The sequence below is a fragment of the Falco punctatus genome (assembly GCF_963210335.1).
Source record: "Falco punctatus genome assembly, chromosome: 5".
In the NCBI taxonomy this organism is placed as follows: Eukaryota; Metazoa; Chordata; class Aves; order Falconiformes; family Falconidae; genus Falco; species Falco punctatus.
This window is the reverse complement of record NC_137584.1, coordinates 61,711,647-61,727,693: the sequence shown is the minus strand read 5'-3', so window position 1 is coordinate 61,727,693 and position 16,047 is coordinate 61,711,647. Positions and strand designations below refer to the sequence as shown.

General features: G+C 38.8%; 1 protein-coding gene and 1 long non-coding RNA gene across 7 annotated transcripts in view; one reads left to right on the top strand and one right to left on the bottom strand.

Moving 5' to 3' along the window:
- CEP85L (centrosomal protein 85L) overlaps positions 1–16,047 on the bottom strand; it is a 154,815-nt gene that overhangs the window by 32,078 nt on the left and 106,690 nt on the right. For all 6 annotated transcript variants that reach the window (XM_080389523.1, XM_080389521.1, XM_080389526.1 and 3 more), the window contains one exon: positions 22–143. In XM_080389523.1, the coding sequence (XP_080245649.1) occupies positions 22–143 (122 nt within the window). The remainder of the gene's footprint in view (positions 1–21; positions 144–16,047) is intronic.
- LOC308064699 lies at positions 150–15,744 on the top strand. Its single transcript, XR_013928494.1, has 2 exons — positions 150–9,246; positions 9,789–15,744. It is a non-coding gene; the product is annotated as an uncharacterized lncRNA (long non-coding RNA).

Genomic DNA, 16,047 nt, shown 5'->3' with positions numbered 1-16,047 from the left:
CAGCAGGAGCAGGTTACTCACCGATCAATCACAATCTCTTTCTGCCTTAGCAGCCCCTCTTTAATTTTCATTAGAGATTCCCAGTTGCTGAAGTCCTGATAGCTGGTAGCTGGGTAACTCTGACGAGATGTGCCAGCTGGAATCTGCATAAAATAATGGTAGAATTAGCCTCCAAAACAGTAAAGGTAAATAATATCCTACATATTAGCACGTTTACAAAGCAGTCTGTTGTTTCAGAAAGCTGGCAGTTGTTTTCCAGTTTAATTCATATTTACTTTATATAAAACAATCAGATCTATAAACAGGTTTCTGGAAACAAACTTCAGCACAGTGTCACTGATTTAAAAATTATTTTATTATTTCTCTTCTAAAGAGTTCATAGCTCTGAAAGCAGTTTGAGATAAAAAGCTCATTTAGAATTTAAGCACGTAAGACAAACACCACAATTTTCATATCCTGCTGCAATTCTTCTAGCACTACAAATGGGATTGCCTGATAGCTTTAGATCTGCTGGTGACAACAACTGTTACCATTCACTTGCTCAACTTTAACTCACCTGTAACTTTAGCACATAGAGAAATTCCCCTAGATGTGTATGCATTTAAAATACAGAATACGGAAATATCATTCTAGTTAAATTCTAACTACTTCCAAGAAGAAAAGTTTCCCAAGTAACAGGTTTCAGGCTTTCCATTCATCTTTACAAAAACCAGGCTACGTGTCTCGCCACAAACTGAAGATGATAGTTGAACTGAATATATGAACCAACAACATTATGGTTTGGAAGAAAAGTAAACAATTAACTGGGATGTTTAATCAAAATTTTTATACTCAGAATACATAAAATGTATTACAAACATTTGTATCAGGAATTCACATAAAGGAAGGTTTAAGTTAGAACTTCTGTGATCAGACTAAGGGATCCCAGCATCAGATGCCATAAGGTATTATCTTATCTTCCACCAGTTTACTAATCACGGAAAAAAAGATTTCTCTCTTTATTATCTGGGAGGCATCCTGGACTATGGTGCCTATTTATGCTTTTGGAAGAGAACAGAAGGAAGAAATGTGACAACATGGATAATCGTTTTTTAACGTTTAAATTGATTTTGGGATATTTTTACTTGTATTGCTCTAAAATGTTTTAAGTTTCATTTGGAATTACAATAAAACCGTATTAAGACCAAGACTTCCATCAACAATAAACATTAGGCAAACAAGTGTCAACCAGTCCATGCTTCAGGTCAAAGCTTTACTGCAAGTTACAGCATGAATGGAGAGAATTCATTGCCTAAACCCTCATACCATGAAGTGCTGAAGTCAGGAACCAACTTGTGACAGCTATGGTCTCTATAAACTGAAAAAGTGTTCTTTTCCCCATTCAATCTAGTTCAGTTTAATCCCTAGCTTGCCCATTGATAAAATGGACAGAAACACATTTTATCTCTTCTTATATCTGATTTAAACTTATAAATTAGATGACAAGACTTACTATTTCTAAAAATCTTCCGAGACTATCCCTCACACACACACCACCACCATCTATCAAGTCCAATTCATCTGCTTCAGGGAATATTTCCTTTGCTTAATAAACTGGATAGCTTCAATAGTAAAAATAGGTATGAATGATTAAAAAAAAAATAATCATCAACGATTCTACACATTAAACACTTCATGCAAATTCCTGTCCAAAGACACACTGAAAATATGTTCCTTGCCAGACAATATCAAGTATTGTATCTTTATTGAAAGGGCCACATTGGCTGGACAAACAGTGATTTTTGAAGAAAAGTAAAATGTGAAATAATATTAAAATCAAGTTTTATCTTAAAACGGTTCATTGAGTTATGACTATGGTTAATATTTGATGTTCCATGCTCATTCACGATTACATTCTACAAGCAATAAAACCACAGAAAACATTTGAAAATTCTCCCAATTGTGCCTCAAAAAAGTGCCTTATACACCTGCCTAGTGAGGCCTATTCTAAGTTTGAAAGTTTTGTGGGAATAAAATTTGTCATAACTGCAACTTCTAGGAAATCAGTTGATTAAACATATGCTTATTCAAGGAAGTTACGTTAAACACGGCACTACACTCTACTGGGAGGCATGGAATGGCAAACTTAACTGCTGCTTGGATTAAGATCTACCACCCACTTGTTGACATTTGTGATAGATTTAACAGTTGTCTTGCTTCATTTGTCATGCACAATGATCAATATTAGCATTTTAAAAAATCCTAAGTTGGTGATATCACCTTAGTTTTTGTTTTGGTTTGAGCAGTTGTCTAATAAAACCTAGGGAAGATGCCATGTCAGGATTCTTCCTGTAAGTAATATACACACAGAGTCTTTAAGGATCAACAAATCTGAAATAAATTTTGCCTAGGTCGCTTAATCCAGACCAGATAACTTCAAAGTCATCTTTGGTGCTTAAAGAATACTTTAGGATTGTCACATATTGTTCTGTATTACAGTTATCCACATGACTGGATGAATTAGCAGGCACCAGCACAAAACTATTTCAGTGAAAGTCTTAGTCACACATACCATGTCATGCAATATAAAGGGACAACATCCGGAACTATCACCGTACTTAGTGTCACTAAATTTTTTCTTTTGTTTCTCCCATTTAAGTACTGAGGAATGCTTTTCTATATCCACATCAATACCATTATGCTACAGTCAAAAAAAGAGAAAGAAGCATTCCTTAATGCAGCTAGGATTAGAAAATTACTTTTCAGAGCCTGAAATTTCATCTCTATCAACAATTTAAAAAAAAAAAATCAACAAAAAAACCCACACCAAAACCCCACAAGGGTTTAACACAATAATCTGGAAAGATAAGGCTTTATAAAGCCAAATCAACCCATATTGAGCAAGGTGAATTCTGTCTTTAAGACTGAACTATAAAAATTAAGAGATTAAAGACAACTCTTTAAATACAAACCCATCTTAACTGAAAACATTCTAAAAGCCACCTGTGGTTTCTCCATCAAAATTCTTCAAAGCAAGCCCCTTACTTCAATCTAACACCTTTTCAAACTTATATAGTTTGCACTAAAATCCTTCAACTTTGGTATAATAACTGACTATAAAAGAAGCCAAATATTAAGGCTGCTGAAAAGCAAGGCAATGAATTTTGCAAAGTTAAGAACAGTAGTATTTTGTCAATTAGATACTAACAGAGGTGTCATTTAAAAAAAATAAAAAGTCTAATATGTAAGGTCTCCTTAGCTGACTGACAAAAATGCTTTTGGCTTTGGAATATATCTACTCTTACAGAGTATATATATGCTGTATATACATACGTAACAATAAATAAAGTATTTTGTATCATAAGTGTGCGCTTCAAGTTGTCACTGTCAACGGATGAAAACAACAACAAAAAATATTTGCTTCTGATATCATATTTCAGCCATATTTTTTAAAAAAGAATATGCTAAAAATACTTCTTCGCATTTCCCAAAATAACAAGATACTTCACTCATCTAGGAGCACATAGAGTTGGCTACTCCAAACAGCCTTCTAGCTGCTTTGAATGCTGTGGTAACACACAGGTGGTCCACTTACATTCAAGTACTTTGTCTCCTAAGGACATCAAACCAAATCCTGACAGAAACTTTTAGAACTCATACAGAAAGCCAGCCACAACTCCAATCCCCAACTTGAATCCTCCACAACTACAAAATAAAATGCCAGCTTGAAACACACAACATTCTCTTCCATCTGCCCTAGAAAATACAACTATTTTTATCACCTGGCAACTCTTCCAAGAGTATCAGCCTTGGACTGAGAACATCTGTTCAGTTAAAACAGTATCCTTTGCACAGTGCCATCCAAAGGTCCTCACTAGCATGTTTTTTGACAAGGGCTTGGCCTTGACTTTCACAGCCTGGCAAGCCTTCAAGTCTGCTTGAAGCAGCTTCACTGCTGAGGCACAGCTAGCTATTGGGAAAAATAAAAAAATAAAAAATATTTGCTGTACTGGCCTATTTGAAAACATTTTTGCTGGAACACACATTGCCGACTGATTCCATCATGTTTCTGAAGTGGGAAAATAGTTTTGCTCTGGACTAGAGGGTAACAACATTTGCATAACTTAGGCCAATAATATCTGGGTATAAAATTGTCATAATTAGGATTATCTTCTCCAGACATGCCCATGGTTTCTGCCTGAAGCGGTTCAGTGTCTCAGCACACAGAGTAGCACAGCATTCCACAGACCACGCTGTATCACAAAGGTGGAATCCGAAAATATCAAAATCATAGCCAGTATCAAAAAACCCAATGGATTTTAAAGGATTTTTTCCCCCCCTGAAAGTTGCAGTTTAAATAATTTGGCACTGTCCATACTAGAAATGTAAATTTTCACAGCCCGTTACTAACAGCTAGCAGGATTCCAAAAGTTATGCTAAACAAATTTGGCTTGCACTGCCCTGTGCTATCGTAAACCCCCTTCCTGTAGGTAATATTATTCTCTCACTGCATTTTACAGGCATTTGTTATTCAGGAGAAAGATAATTTCTTGCATCCACAGCTAATCCAAGGCAAAGAATCAGCACAACTGATGTCAGCAGAGCACAAATGGTTCCTTTTGTTTGACTGACAGTGGAGGAAACAAATAGGAGTGTCTCCATGGGCTGTGCCTCAGGGACATGATGCTTGCCCTACCACCTCACCGGGCGATGAGGGAGAAATTAGAGGTGGATGTAGCAGCAGGAAGCCCAAATGCACTATTATCACAGAAATGCCTCTTGCTCTTTGCTCCCGTGATAGGAAAAGGATGAGGTCTGTGAACGGAGAGCAGCAGTCACTGACGAACTCTGCAATTGCTCCCTGCCCTGGCTATGGAAAGAAAGATTTACCCATCCCTTCCTACCAACCGAGATTTCTTCCTAATTATCAGGCTGTGTGTTCAGGTCCCAGCCGCTCCCTTAATTCAGACAAGCCCAGAAGATCATCCACCATCTTACAGCAAAACATGCGAGGGCTAGTGGCTCTCATGCAAGAAAACCAAGTGGAGGCCGCAACCATGGAATCAGACCCTAATTTTATGTCACTTTAAAACCAAGGCAAGGCATCATTTCTATAGAAAGAGGCTGCGCCTTGCTGAAACGCACTAGAAAGAACAGCCACAAAGAAACATTATCGCAGATTCCCAGATGGGTGAAAACAAGGCTACAGACAGATTCAAGAAATCCTGGCATGTGGGTGTCTGTATTTCACCACCACCTACCTACCGCACCACTCTGCTCCATCTTTGCCATTTAGGGAAGACAGTGTTTCTGCTCAGCAGGATATAATCACTACAATTCTTGGCAGCAACACCTAGGCCGTACTGCTTTTCGCTATACTTTCACAAATCTCTGGCAGTCGTGGGGAGAGAAGTAATCATGCCCTTGCACCCTTATTCCAGCCCTGGTACACGTGGTGTTCTTTGGGGACTTTTTAATGAGGAGACGACATAATTTAAAATCAAAATTGAAACATCATCAGACTGTGAGGTACTGAGAAATATAGACATATCGTAGAGAGGTCAGCATTGTCAACAGCAAGTGGTGACATTCAGCAGGGGGCGGGGGGGAAGAATCAATAAGGCTTGGAAAAAAATCCCAAACATACTTTATACATGCAACCTGCAAATTAATTAACATAAGAGGAACCACAACTAACAAGGAGAACAAACTGGACAGAAGCTCACAATTTAACCTGCAGGAAAATCAGCTTAATGCAAGTCTGGATTGCTTGTACATAGTATGTCAGGTCACAGAGAAAGGGGGTGAGGGAAGGAATAACACAGTGGCTTTAAATAATGCTGGCATAAACCCAGCTAGAAGAGCATGTTTGGTTCTGGGCATCATACTACCAGAAAGTCACTAAAATAGTTGAATATGTTCAAAGAAGAGCAACTCTAATGACTAAAAAGCTTAGAAAGAGCGGTTCATGAGTAAAGAGCTAAACAGCACAAATGCTGAAGAGACTTGACATCAGCCAGCAAACACTTTGTTTCCTAGGCTGAGTCCATACAAACCAAGGTTAACAGAAAACTGACAAGACAATTTGGAAGAAGAGGGACCACCACAAACCAAAACCAAACTAACTAAAAAGGAGAAAAGTAGCAAAAGCATCTCAAAACAATTGAAGGAAGATGCAGATTTTAAGATTTTAGGATCTACACTGAATAAAGTTTAGGAACTAAAGGGCAAGCCAGTCTTTACTTGATGACACATCCTCAGTGTTAGGGTTAAATTATGCTGGGATGCAGTACATGTGACCAGGGACAGAACTGACTACACTATGCCAAGAAGAGAATCACAGTTAGGCTCCAGTCTCAGAAACTGAAAAACAAGATCAAAACTCTAAGGCTCACCTTAAAAATATATAGCCACAGTTGAACTACATGAATGCTACATGAAGATTTTCTATAGAATAAGCAGGCAGCATGACAGATGCACTAATTGCTATCCCAGTTTGCAGCAGTCTAAGGTAGTGTTGGTAATTTAGAGTGTCAAAAATTGGCTAAACAATACAACGAAGAAAAAGGACATTCCTCCCCGCCACCAATTTTCATGTGGGTTTTTTGCCATCATCGGATCAGATCCATTCAGTTTGGCACTGCAGTATCATACAGTGCCTTGCAAAGCAAGCACTTCACAAAGTAAGTACACTAACCCGCTCCTTTGCAGCAAGATTAATTAAAATTGCGATAATGAGTTGTTCTGTTCTGCAAAGGGGGAGGGAAGGACATCAACATGCCTCTCTTCAGTTAGATGGAACCGCATTATTGCTTCTGTTGTATGACTTTTTAAAGCTCTTCCAATAAAAAATTAAAATGCTAATGCTGACTACAGGCAACACCACTATCACTGTACCTTTTAGAAAGTGGAAAGCTTTCAAAAGGGAAACAAATAAACAGCAACAGCATTAAAATGCCTCCTAAAAGCAGCGCTCCCTCTAGCCATTACATTTTTACAAGAATGCTGAAGCTTCCTTCCCAAATGGAACCCCCATTGCACACAAGGCATTACATGCTTTATTAGAGACCTCACGGACTTGACCCACATAAGCCAGGGAAGAATTTGACCGTCCTACAAATTACTGTTCCCCAGCACTGTTTAAACTGCAGCTGAGGCTTCTGAACTTTATCAAGGCCAGGTCTGATAACCACAGCATGAGAGGAAGACATGATCCCTTAGCACAATAGCTTACAAATGAATTAAGAGCACAGCATAGCAAGCACATGGTTGCTGGGATACTAAGACAGCTGGGAGAAAACAAATGCTAAGGTCAGGTATGGTATTCACCACGGAGGGAAAAAAATGGAGGAAGAGATTTGCTACTGATAGCATAGTTACACACAGGATTTTAAGTGACCATGCAGTTGCTATCAAACGTGGCACAGATTTACATTGCTATCAAAAGGGAGCGGGGCCTGCTCTCCTGCCCCTTCTCACCACTTCAAACATTCATATCTTTCAGCTCCCTTCTGACAGCCCTAGTCCTACACCCCCCCTCCATCCCATACACACGAAGGTTATTTTATCTAGGTCAGGCTCCTATCAGATCCGTTGTACAAGGCCATGTGAAGTGTAGCACTGGCACACACCGTTAAGTGGCAAAGCAGCGTACAAGACAACACGTTTTGCAGTGGCACAGCTTTGTGCTGGATTAGTATGAACACACAACCACAAGTTGAATTATCTCAACTATGGACAGTGCCAAACACTCCACAACTATCAGTTTGCGGACTGAATATTTTCTATGCTTCTGAAAAAAATACTATTAGGCAGTTGCTGTGACACTGTCAAGTTACTGGCCAAGACCTCATGTTTCAATATGCAATCACTTCAAGAAAAGGAACTTCCACGTGAAGGTGGTGTGTGAGAATAAAACAAATAGCCTCCTGCACTTTCATCTTTCAAAATAGTCCTGCCTGTGGTCATTACCTGACTTCCAAGAGCTCACACAGGACCAGCAGCGCAGTCCCAGCCTACAGTCAGAGACTGTAGGTGTCAAAGACCTGTACGTGCTCAGCATCTGCATCCAGCAGGGGTTCCGGAATGTAACAGCAGATTAGTAAGGGAAGTGAACTGGAATGATGGCCACCGCTTACCTGACAAAGTTTTGGTATTGTGCAAAAGCCTCAAACAACAAAGTAAGAAGTCAATACAATACAGTAACTCTAAAAAGACTTTGCAAGACCCCTAGGCATGCACATTGTTACTGTACGAGTCAAGGGCAGTCTCATTAGAAGAGGCTACAGCCACTCAGCAGTTCTCCATGACTTTCTCATCTCTGCCACCTCAAGCTACTATGTTCTTAAAGGGTGAAACCAGCACTCCCAGAGCTGCAGGCTAAATTATACACCTTCTTCTGCTTATCTTCCTATGAACAATTATACTTCTCTTGCTTTTATGTGTTGTTATAACATTCCTTTATACTCCATGCAACACCAGTATTATTTTTGCCAGAAATCCTTTCCATTTATATTCTGGCAAACGTTACAAACACAAAACACTTCTAGGTGCCACTTAGTATGACATTAAAAGCAACAGTGCCTGGAATTTTCCACTGATAACAATTGGGTCTTTCCTAAGTATAGAAGCACTTGTTTTATTAAGCGTTCATTTTATCTTCCCATTACATTTAAATTCAAATGTTCTTTACTAAAAAACAAAGTTAAATCTGCAGGTGAAAGGGAGCTTCCACAAGAACAACATTAACCTTGGTTTTTCGGTGGAGTGGGTTTTTTGTTTTTGTTGAGGGTTTTTTTGTTTTGTTTTGTTTTTAAGCTCTTAGGGTAACCTTCACTGTTAAATTGATTATTTTTCTTTTTGTTTCCCATTCTGTCCTGCAAAGCAGTATGACCAAAAAGTGACTACAGATACTCTAAGGCCACAAAAAGACCATTATTTTAAGTGCTGCACAGATGTAGAACATACATTATTCCCTACAAAATTTTATGAACTGTACAAGTAAGACAGAAATAGATTACAAAAAAGGAATAGCTGGGAAGGTAAGGTAAGGTGCAAATCAATCATGAATGGAAACACCCCTAGAAGCATGACACTCAGTCACTTGCACTCAGGCATCCTCCACCAAGTTCTGATTGCTCATAAAAACCTTTACATGAAGTGTACATTGCTAATATCTACAGCCACCAGTTCACTAAGAGCCAGCGTTGATTGCACATTCATTACTTACTACTCCTGCTCATGGCCAAAAGAGAACGCATGCAAAAAGTGACCTAGAAAGCAAGCAAAAAGGCATCTGTTTTTTTGCCAGCCTGCACAAACTCTGCAAGGATGAGCAGAGCTGGCCATCAGTCTTGCTCAGGATTTGACAGGAGCCCTTCTGTAAAAGAGGTAATGAAAACAGAGTGCAACGTGTGAGTATTAGAATGTGGGGTGGGGAGGGAAGAAGAATAATTGAATACTTGCTGTGCAGTAATTGGAAACGAAAGTTTAAAAGCACTAAAGCACAGACCATCAGATTCTTTTAACAAAACATGCAATAGTGAAAGAGAGGTAAGCCACTCTGAAAATGTGAAGCAGGAGAATACATTTGGAGAAAACTGATGCTCTGCAGCTTCTTTATCATGGGTCCCAAATTTTCAAACGGAAGACCTTTTGATTCTATGAAGGGTATTGACCTCTGAACCAGAAAATTGAGCCTCTCTTCTTCTGCCTTCAAGACTTCAAAAGAAATACGAGTTACAAGTGCAATATTCACCACATTTAACTGCAGTTAGAAAGAAACAAAAACTCCCACAAAAATAAAGCAGAAGCGTTCAAAATATTTATAAGACAATTAACCCAAGTATTCACACAAACTCAGAAAAGCACGCTTCATTAAAAAATGGCAATCCAGAACTGGTCTCCATGGGCACTTGCAGAAAGAATGGAGTCTAGCCAAATTACTGGAGCCCACGCATTTAAAGTTTTGCAGATGGAACTTTTGTACATATCATAACTGAGAGCACACATGGAAGAACTATTAGGTAACATACTGTTTTCCACTCCCTTTTAGGCTGATAAACCAAAGAACCCCCCTCCCCACCCCCCCACCCCCTCCCACTTTGCTCTTCTCCAGCTCTCATTATTATGAACACAGATTAAAAAAAGACAAGGAAAAAAGACAAGCATATTCTATAAATGGCAGCAAGTGGGGGATTTAGTAAAGCCACTTTGCTGGGGATTGGAAAACAAAAACAAGTTCTCTGTAAACACAGGCTCATGCAGAGTTAATAAGGTCTATGGATGTCAGAGCTCTGCACAACATTGAGTACAGTACTCAATTACATTTGTTGATGACTACCTTGAAAAACTTCAGCAGATGGAAAAATTAGAGGCATGCTCGTTTTCCACCCCCACTGCAAGATTTCTCCCTTAGAGGAACTAGCTGTGTTTCAGCCAGCAAACAAAGCAGGACAGCACATGGACCTCCTGTGAACAGATCTGCATTGCTTTGGGCAGGGATTCTACCACCACCCCTGTACAGCATCACATACATCACATAGTATCATGTGAACAACAATTACTCGGTCACTTCCGCAAATGTAAAAAAGAAAAAAAAAAAATTGTATTTTTTTTAAACTCACATGGAGCCACCATGTACCTGGTGTGACTTTCTAAATTTCAGAGGGAATTAGCTCTGACAAATCAGGTCCTGGAATCTCAAAAGTCAGACATTTGAAAATTCTGGTCTGAGACACCGGCATCACTGACATACAAAAGAAATGCAGCCAGTTTAACACTGCACTGTCTGTGAAGCCGGGAACCACACAAGCATGGGAGGTAGTCACACAATTTGTGCGTTGAGTAAGTGACAGATATTTAAACTGTTTGGCTTCAATCCAGATTATGAACCTTTCCCACTTGAGTTCGAGGGGTACTTGAAACGCACTTGTCCCTAACAAAAGTAGCAGTATGATGTAAGGGTACATTTGAACATTCGTGTCAGTGTGTGAAGGTGTTTTCCTTCCTTAAGAGATAAACTGGAGGGGGTGGGAGCCCCAACACCTTCTTAATACAAGCAGAACGAGTAGAAAAAGTTCACACTAAAAAATAAGTATCACTTCCATCACCAGCAATTGGTACTTGTCTCTTTTAGGTCTCTAAGTATCTTAAATACATTAGAATGCCTTCTAATTCGCATTCTACAGAAAGGAAATTGAGATGGAAGCAAAGACAGTTTGTCTGAGGCTCTCCAAAGAGCACCAAAACACAGCGGATTAAATCCTCTAGTGTGGAAACCATTTTGTCAGCAGAATACTGGTTTAATTTAAGAGATACAAATGAGACTATCCCTGCCTAAAGAAAAATAAACATGTTGAATGAGGTTTCTGATTTAATTATAAAGGAAAACAAGGTCTTATCCATCCAGAACATCCTTAGAGCCAAAACTGAGATGAAGCCGCATATTCTGTTTGAGATCCAATTCTCCTCTTCATCATGCTAGAAGAATGTCACACATGTAGGCAGGTCTCCTGATGCTCCAGCTAGAGACTCCCTTTTGTGTCCAATAATGAGAGAATGAGAGGGGAAAATGATTCCCAGTGTAACGATAAGCCACTCTGCTAGAAGTGGGGCACCTGCAGGACACCCTTCCTAGTATACTGCCAAATACTGCACCAATAATGCCAATCATTTGGAAAGAACTAAAAGCTGGTTCAGTAACAATTCGTTCAAAGCTGTACATACACCTCTTTACCTAGTTTCTCTGTGATTGAAGCCCAAAATAACTTTCTCATAGTCTGAAAAAAAATAATCAAAGGAAATTTACAAATCTGGTAATGTTGATGAGATTCAAAGTCATCATTCCCCACGTTCCAGTCCACTGTTACTTCCATTAAGCTACACTCTATCCACTAGCCAAATTCTCAATTCACCTTTCTGCACTGTCATTACTAAGGTGTTTTAGATTAATGGAAATCTGCAAAATCCTCCATAGGTGGAAAGAAGCACCAGGAGGCTCAGGCGGTCTGTAAGGAACTTGGGAGATCTTCCATACTTTTGCCTTTGTACATGCTGAATGTCCTACATGCCGAAAGTGTCATACTGATATTCAAGCAGGAGTGTTTTCCAGTTATATAACCCTGTAAGCATATTTGATGACCCTTTTGACACTGAAACATCCCCCTTCTTCCTTTCTCTTACCCTCAAATACACTCATACTCGGTTCAGTGACAACTAATATATTCAACTAATCCAGTAAACCAACATATCCTTAATCTGTATATTTAATCTACACAAGAGTTACTGCAGTCTGAAGGGTTTTAAATTTCATGTAAATGCCGTAATTTATTGCAAGAAGAAACCAAAGTATAAAATACACATTTAATCTCTTATAACTAATGCTAGAGTAATCCAATATAATGTGAATTAGGCAACTGTATTTTAACACAGAAGATGGAGGTTCATCTAGAGGGTGGCAAAATTCATGTTTCAGAATGAATTCCCTTTGTTTTCATTTTCTAATTCACAGAGATGTCAATACTATTTTTACACCAAATACTTATATAACCAACTGATACAAAGGACTGTATTTCAAAACCACAGGACCAATTTGTTTTCAATAGAGTCCACAAAAAGAACGCAAATACCTTCTTCTGTTAGAAGAAAGTCATAAAAGAAGGAAGAAAAGCTCTCCTTCACATCATCTCAGTGGCCAGGTAGCTAAAGCCAAAAGGACCTATGAGATGACATATGACAAAGTTTCTACGTTCCAGTTAGTGACAACAGAACTTCCATGAGGAAGCAGCTGCTTGTAACAAAACACAAAGTCATAAAATATTTACAAGACTGGGAAATCTTTTATTGCTACTCAGAGATGGTCTGAGCCAGAATGGTAAAGCAACATTTTTATTTTGGCACATTCTACAACAGAATAAAAAAAATACGAAGTTTTGTACCTCTAATTCTCAAGTAATAAGAGTATGGGACCTTAATTTTCTCAGGTGCTAGGAGCAAACCAAAATTTTTAAAATAAAGGATTTTTTCCTGCATACATAATTGTGAAACAACACTTCAGTTCTCAAGAGGGAAAAGACATTCCTACTATTTGAATAAGCTTCAGTGATTTCTGATGGAGTAAAAAAAATTTTTACATAGTGTTTTAGCTATGAATTGCAGGTAACAAAGAAAGGAAGTGATAGATAGCTGACATTCAGCATGGCAATTGTGCTAGTCTAATATAGTACTAATACAGGTACTGCATGGGGGGTAGTGGGGGGAAGGCAGGGCAATGGGCAAAAGAAAGATGTGAAGAAAAAGTCTGTAACACCCACCATGAAAAAAAAAAGGTGTTTCTGGTTCATTTCCCATATACACATCTCAAAGTAGGAGCATCTAAAAATTAGCCTGAAAGCCTTTCAAATGTCTAATCTACATGATCTCCATGTTGATCTGAATGAAGATCCCAGTGAGGCAAGACGCTGAGGCCACTGGTCTACAAGCACCCCCTCCACACTACAGAAGGATCACAGCAATACCCTGCACGAGAGAATCCTTCAGCTTCTAAATGCTAACACATTCATTATTTGGGCAATATTATGCATTTCTGTTAGGACAACTTTCAGCTGAAGATAGGCAGCAGCTAAATCTAAACCCTAATTGTTTCTCCTCCATTCTGCAGTTACTGTTTAAGTGGAGATAATGCCATACCACCACTTGGCAACTGGAACATGGTCTTCCAGCTTTATCTCTCCTTCATATGCCTTTGTCCTGCCGTTCATCCATCACTCATAACATGTCAAATAACACAACTAATCTCTGTGTTTCCTAGAACAGTTTATCTCAAAGACACTCAACACAGTTTCTTAGGTATAAGGATCTCTGCACACTACCTCAAGCACATTGTTCAGCTTAACCAGTTGAGGCTACAAGTAAGCACCAAAATACAGTTCTCCCATGCAGTTCATAGAAACAACCAACCAACCAAAAAAGCAACCAAAAAACTCCCCCACATTCCACTGTAACGAAGATCACAGATTTCCTATTCTGTATCATGTTGCTATTTTGAAAACACATTGTATGACTGCAATAAACTGCTACTGTTCAATTATTTGGCCTTCATTAATCTAGTAAAAAAGCACACTTCATTGATATGAGAGCAACCAGGTATTTGAAAAAGCACGGGGTTTTGTGCTGTCAGTATTTTCTTGCAAAATACAAAAGCTACATGGGTCAAACCTGTGCTGCCTGCGTTGCCTTCAAGTGAAGTAAGTGCTCTCTATGGGAGTATGGGAAGAGGAAGGACACTGTGCATTTTCAGAGCAAGACCCAGGCAAAATTTCTTGTTCCCCTACTCTCCTAACAACAGGTCAAAGCACCACAGACCATAAACAGGCGTTACAGGCTTCTGACCCCTGCGATCTACTTTAATAGTTAGAAGTTCATGCCAGTAACAGTGACTTAAGTGAAAACATTCCAGATGACCTTTCTGAAAACGTCTTTGGTTAGTAACAAATCAGATGATTAGTCCTGCCAGAGCCTTCAGCATTCCCAAAATGAGAAATATTTCAGCCCAAGTTGTATAGTTTTCTATTAATTTATTTTGTACAGGTTTTTAAAATCAGTTTGTAATGGTATGCTTCACAAGTTGTGGCTTCAAAAAGTTAAATTTACCTTGTTTAATAATGAAAAATAAAATGTGAAGATCAAACTAATTTAATGACTGTCCAATGCTTAGGAAAAGTAAATACTTCTTGTCCCAGAGGAGACTAACTCAATGCAAAGCCTAGATTTCTCAGCAGAGACTGCAAGTACCACTATCCAAGCACCACTATCCAAGCAGGAAAATCTGCAGCCTCACAAAGGCAACTTCATCCACATACATCCAAAAAACCCTGAGATTCCAGATGTGAGTGAGAATCACTGAAATCAGGTAAGCATTAAAGGAGGCATCAGGTAAAACAAACAAACATGTGGGTCACAAATCTTTCAAATTCAAGCAAAAAACCTCAAAGGCATAAAAAAAAGTTATTATGTCTGAATTGATTAGGCTATTTCCTTGCCTGGTGTAAATCTGGAACGCTGTTACACCAGCTGAAAATATTGCTTTTCCTGTAATTTTAGAAGGAAGTGAAACTCCCATCTACCTTTAGGTTTATTAGACCTGCAGTATAAATATAACTGAAGGATGCATTAGCTGGGTCCTTTCCCTTAGCACAGATAAGCAAAAAGTGTCTGGTAAGCCACATTTGCTGATACCTGGATGGCTACAAGCAATTACACATGCTGCACAAAGCACCTCAGATTCAGGGCAGAAAAATACAGGTTAGAAAAAGGAAAGATCTCATTTTAGTGTTCAGCTTCAATACCAACATCTGCTATTCTGTCCCACCTACACAAACTAATGCACACCTGTAGGTGCATCTGCTTCTCCCTTCTCTTTGTTCTTAATCACTTCTAAATGAAGATGTGCAACATAAGAACCTTAGCAGTGCGAAGTCAATAGAGGCACATCTGCAGTATGAGAGAAAACTGCAGCAGCACCATGAAATAATGTTCTGGGTACTCAAGACTACTGAATTTCTTTACTTGTGTAATTAAATAATTGGCCTTGGGTTACAATTGCAGAGTTGTAGATTATCAACAGACCAGATACTGACATCTCAAACTCTTTACAGAGATTATACAGGTGGCCAGTGTCTACAGCTGGAATTTTAAAAACTAGCACACAAAACTAAAGAATACTCCAGGAAATTATCACCAATGTGACTAAAAATATTATTATTATTATTATTAAAATAAAGGAGCTGGTATGCTTAAATATAACAAATCTTTTTGGACACTATCCCAAACATCAACCGGATTTCTAAATAAATTTATGAGAAGAAACATGCGCTGGTGGCAATTTCTAATCCCACTGGAGAAAGCCCAGATCATCTCCATTTAAGGTCAAGGAAGCAACAGCTGCACATTTTTGTTCCCCAGAACAAAATAAACTAGACCAGAACCTCCAACACAGATTCCTTTTCTCAAGCTTTTCCTTTCCGATATCCATGGGTGTCTGGAGCCACTCACTCAGGGGTGAACAAA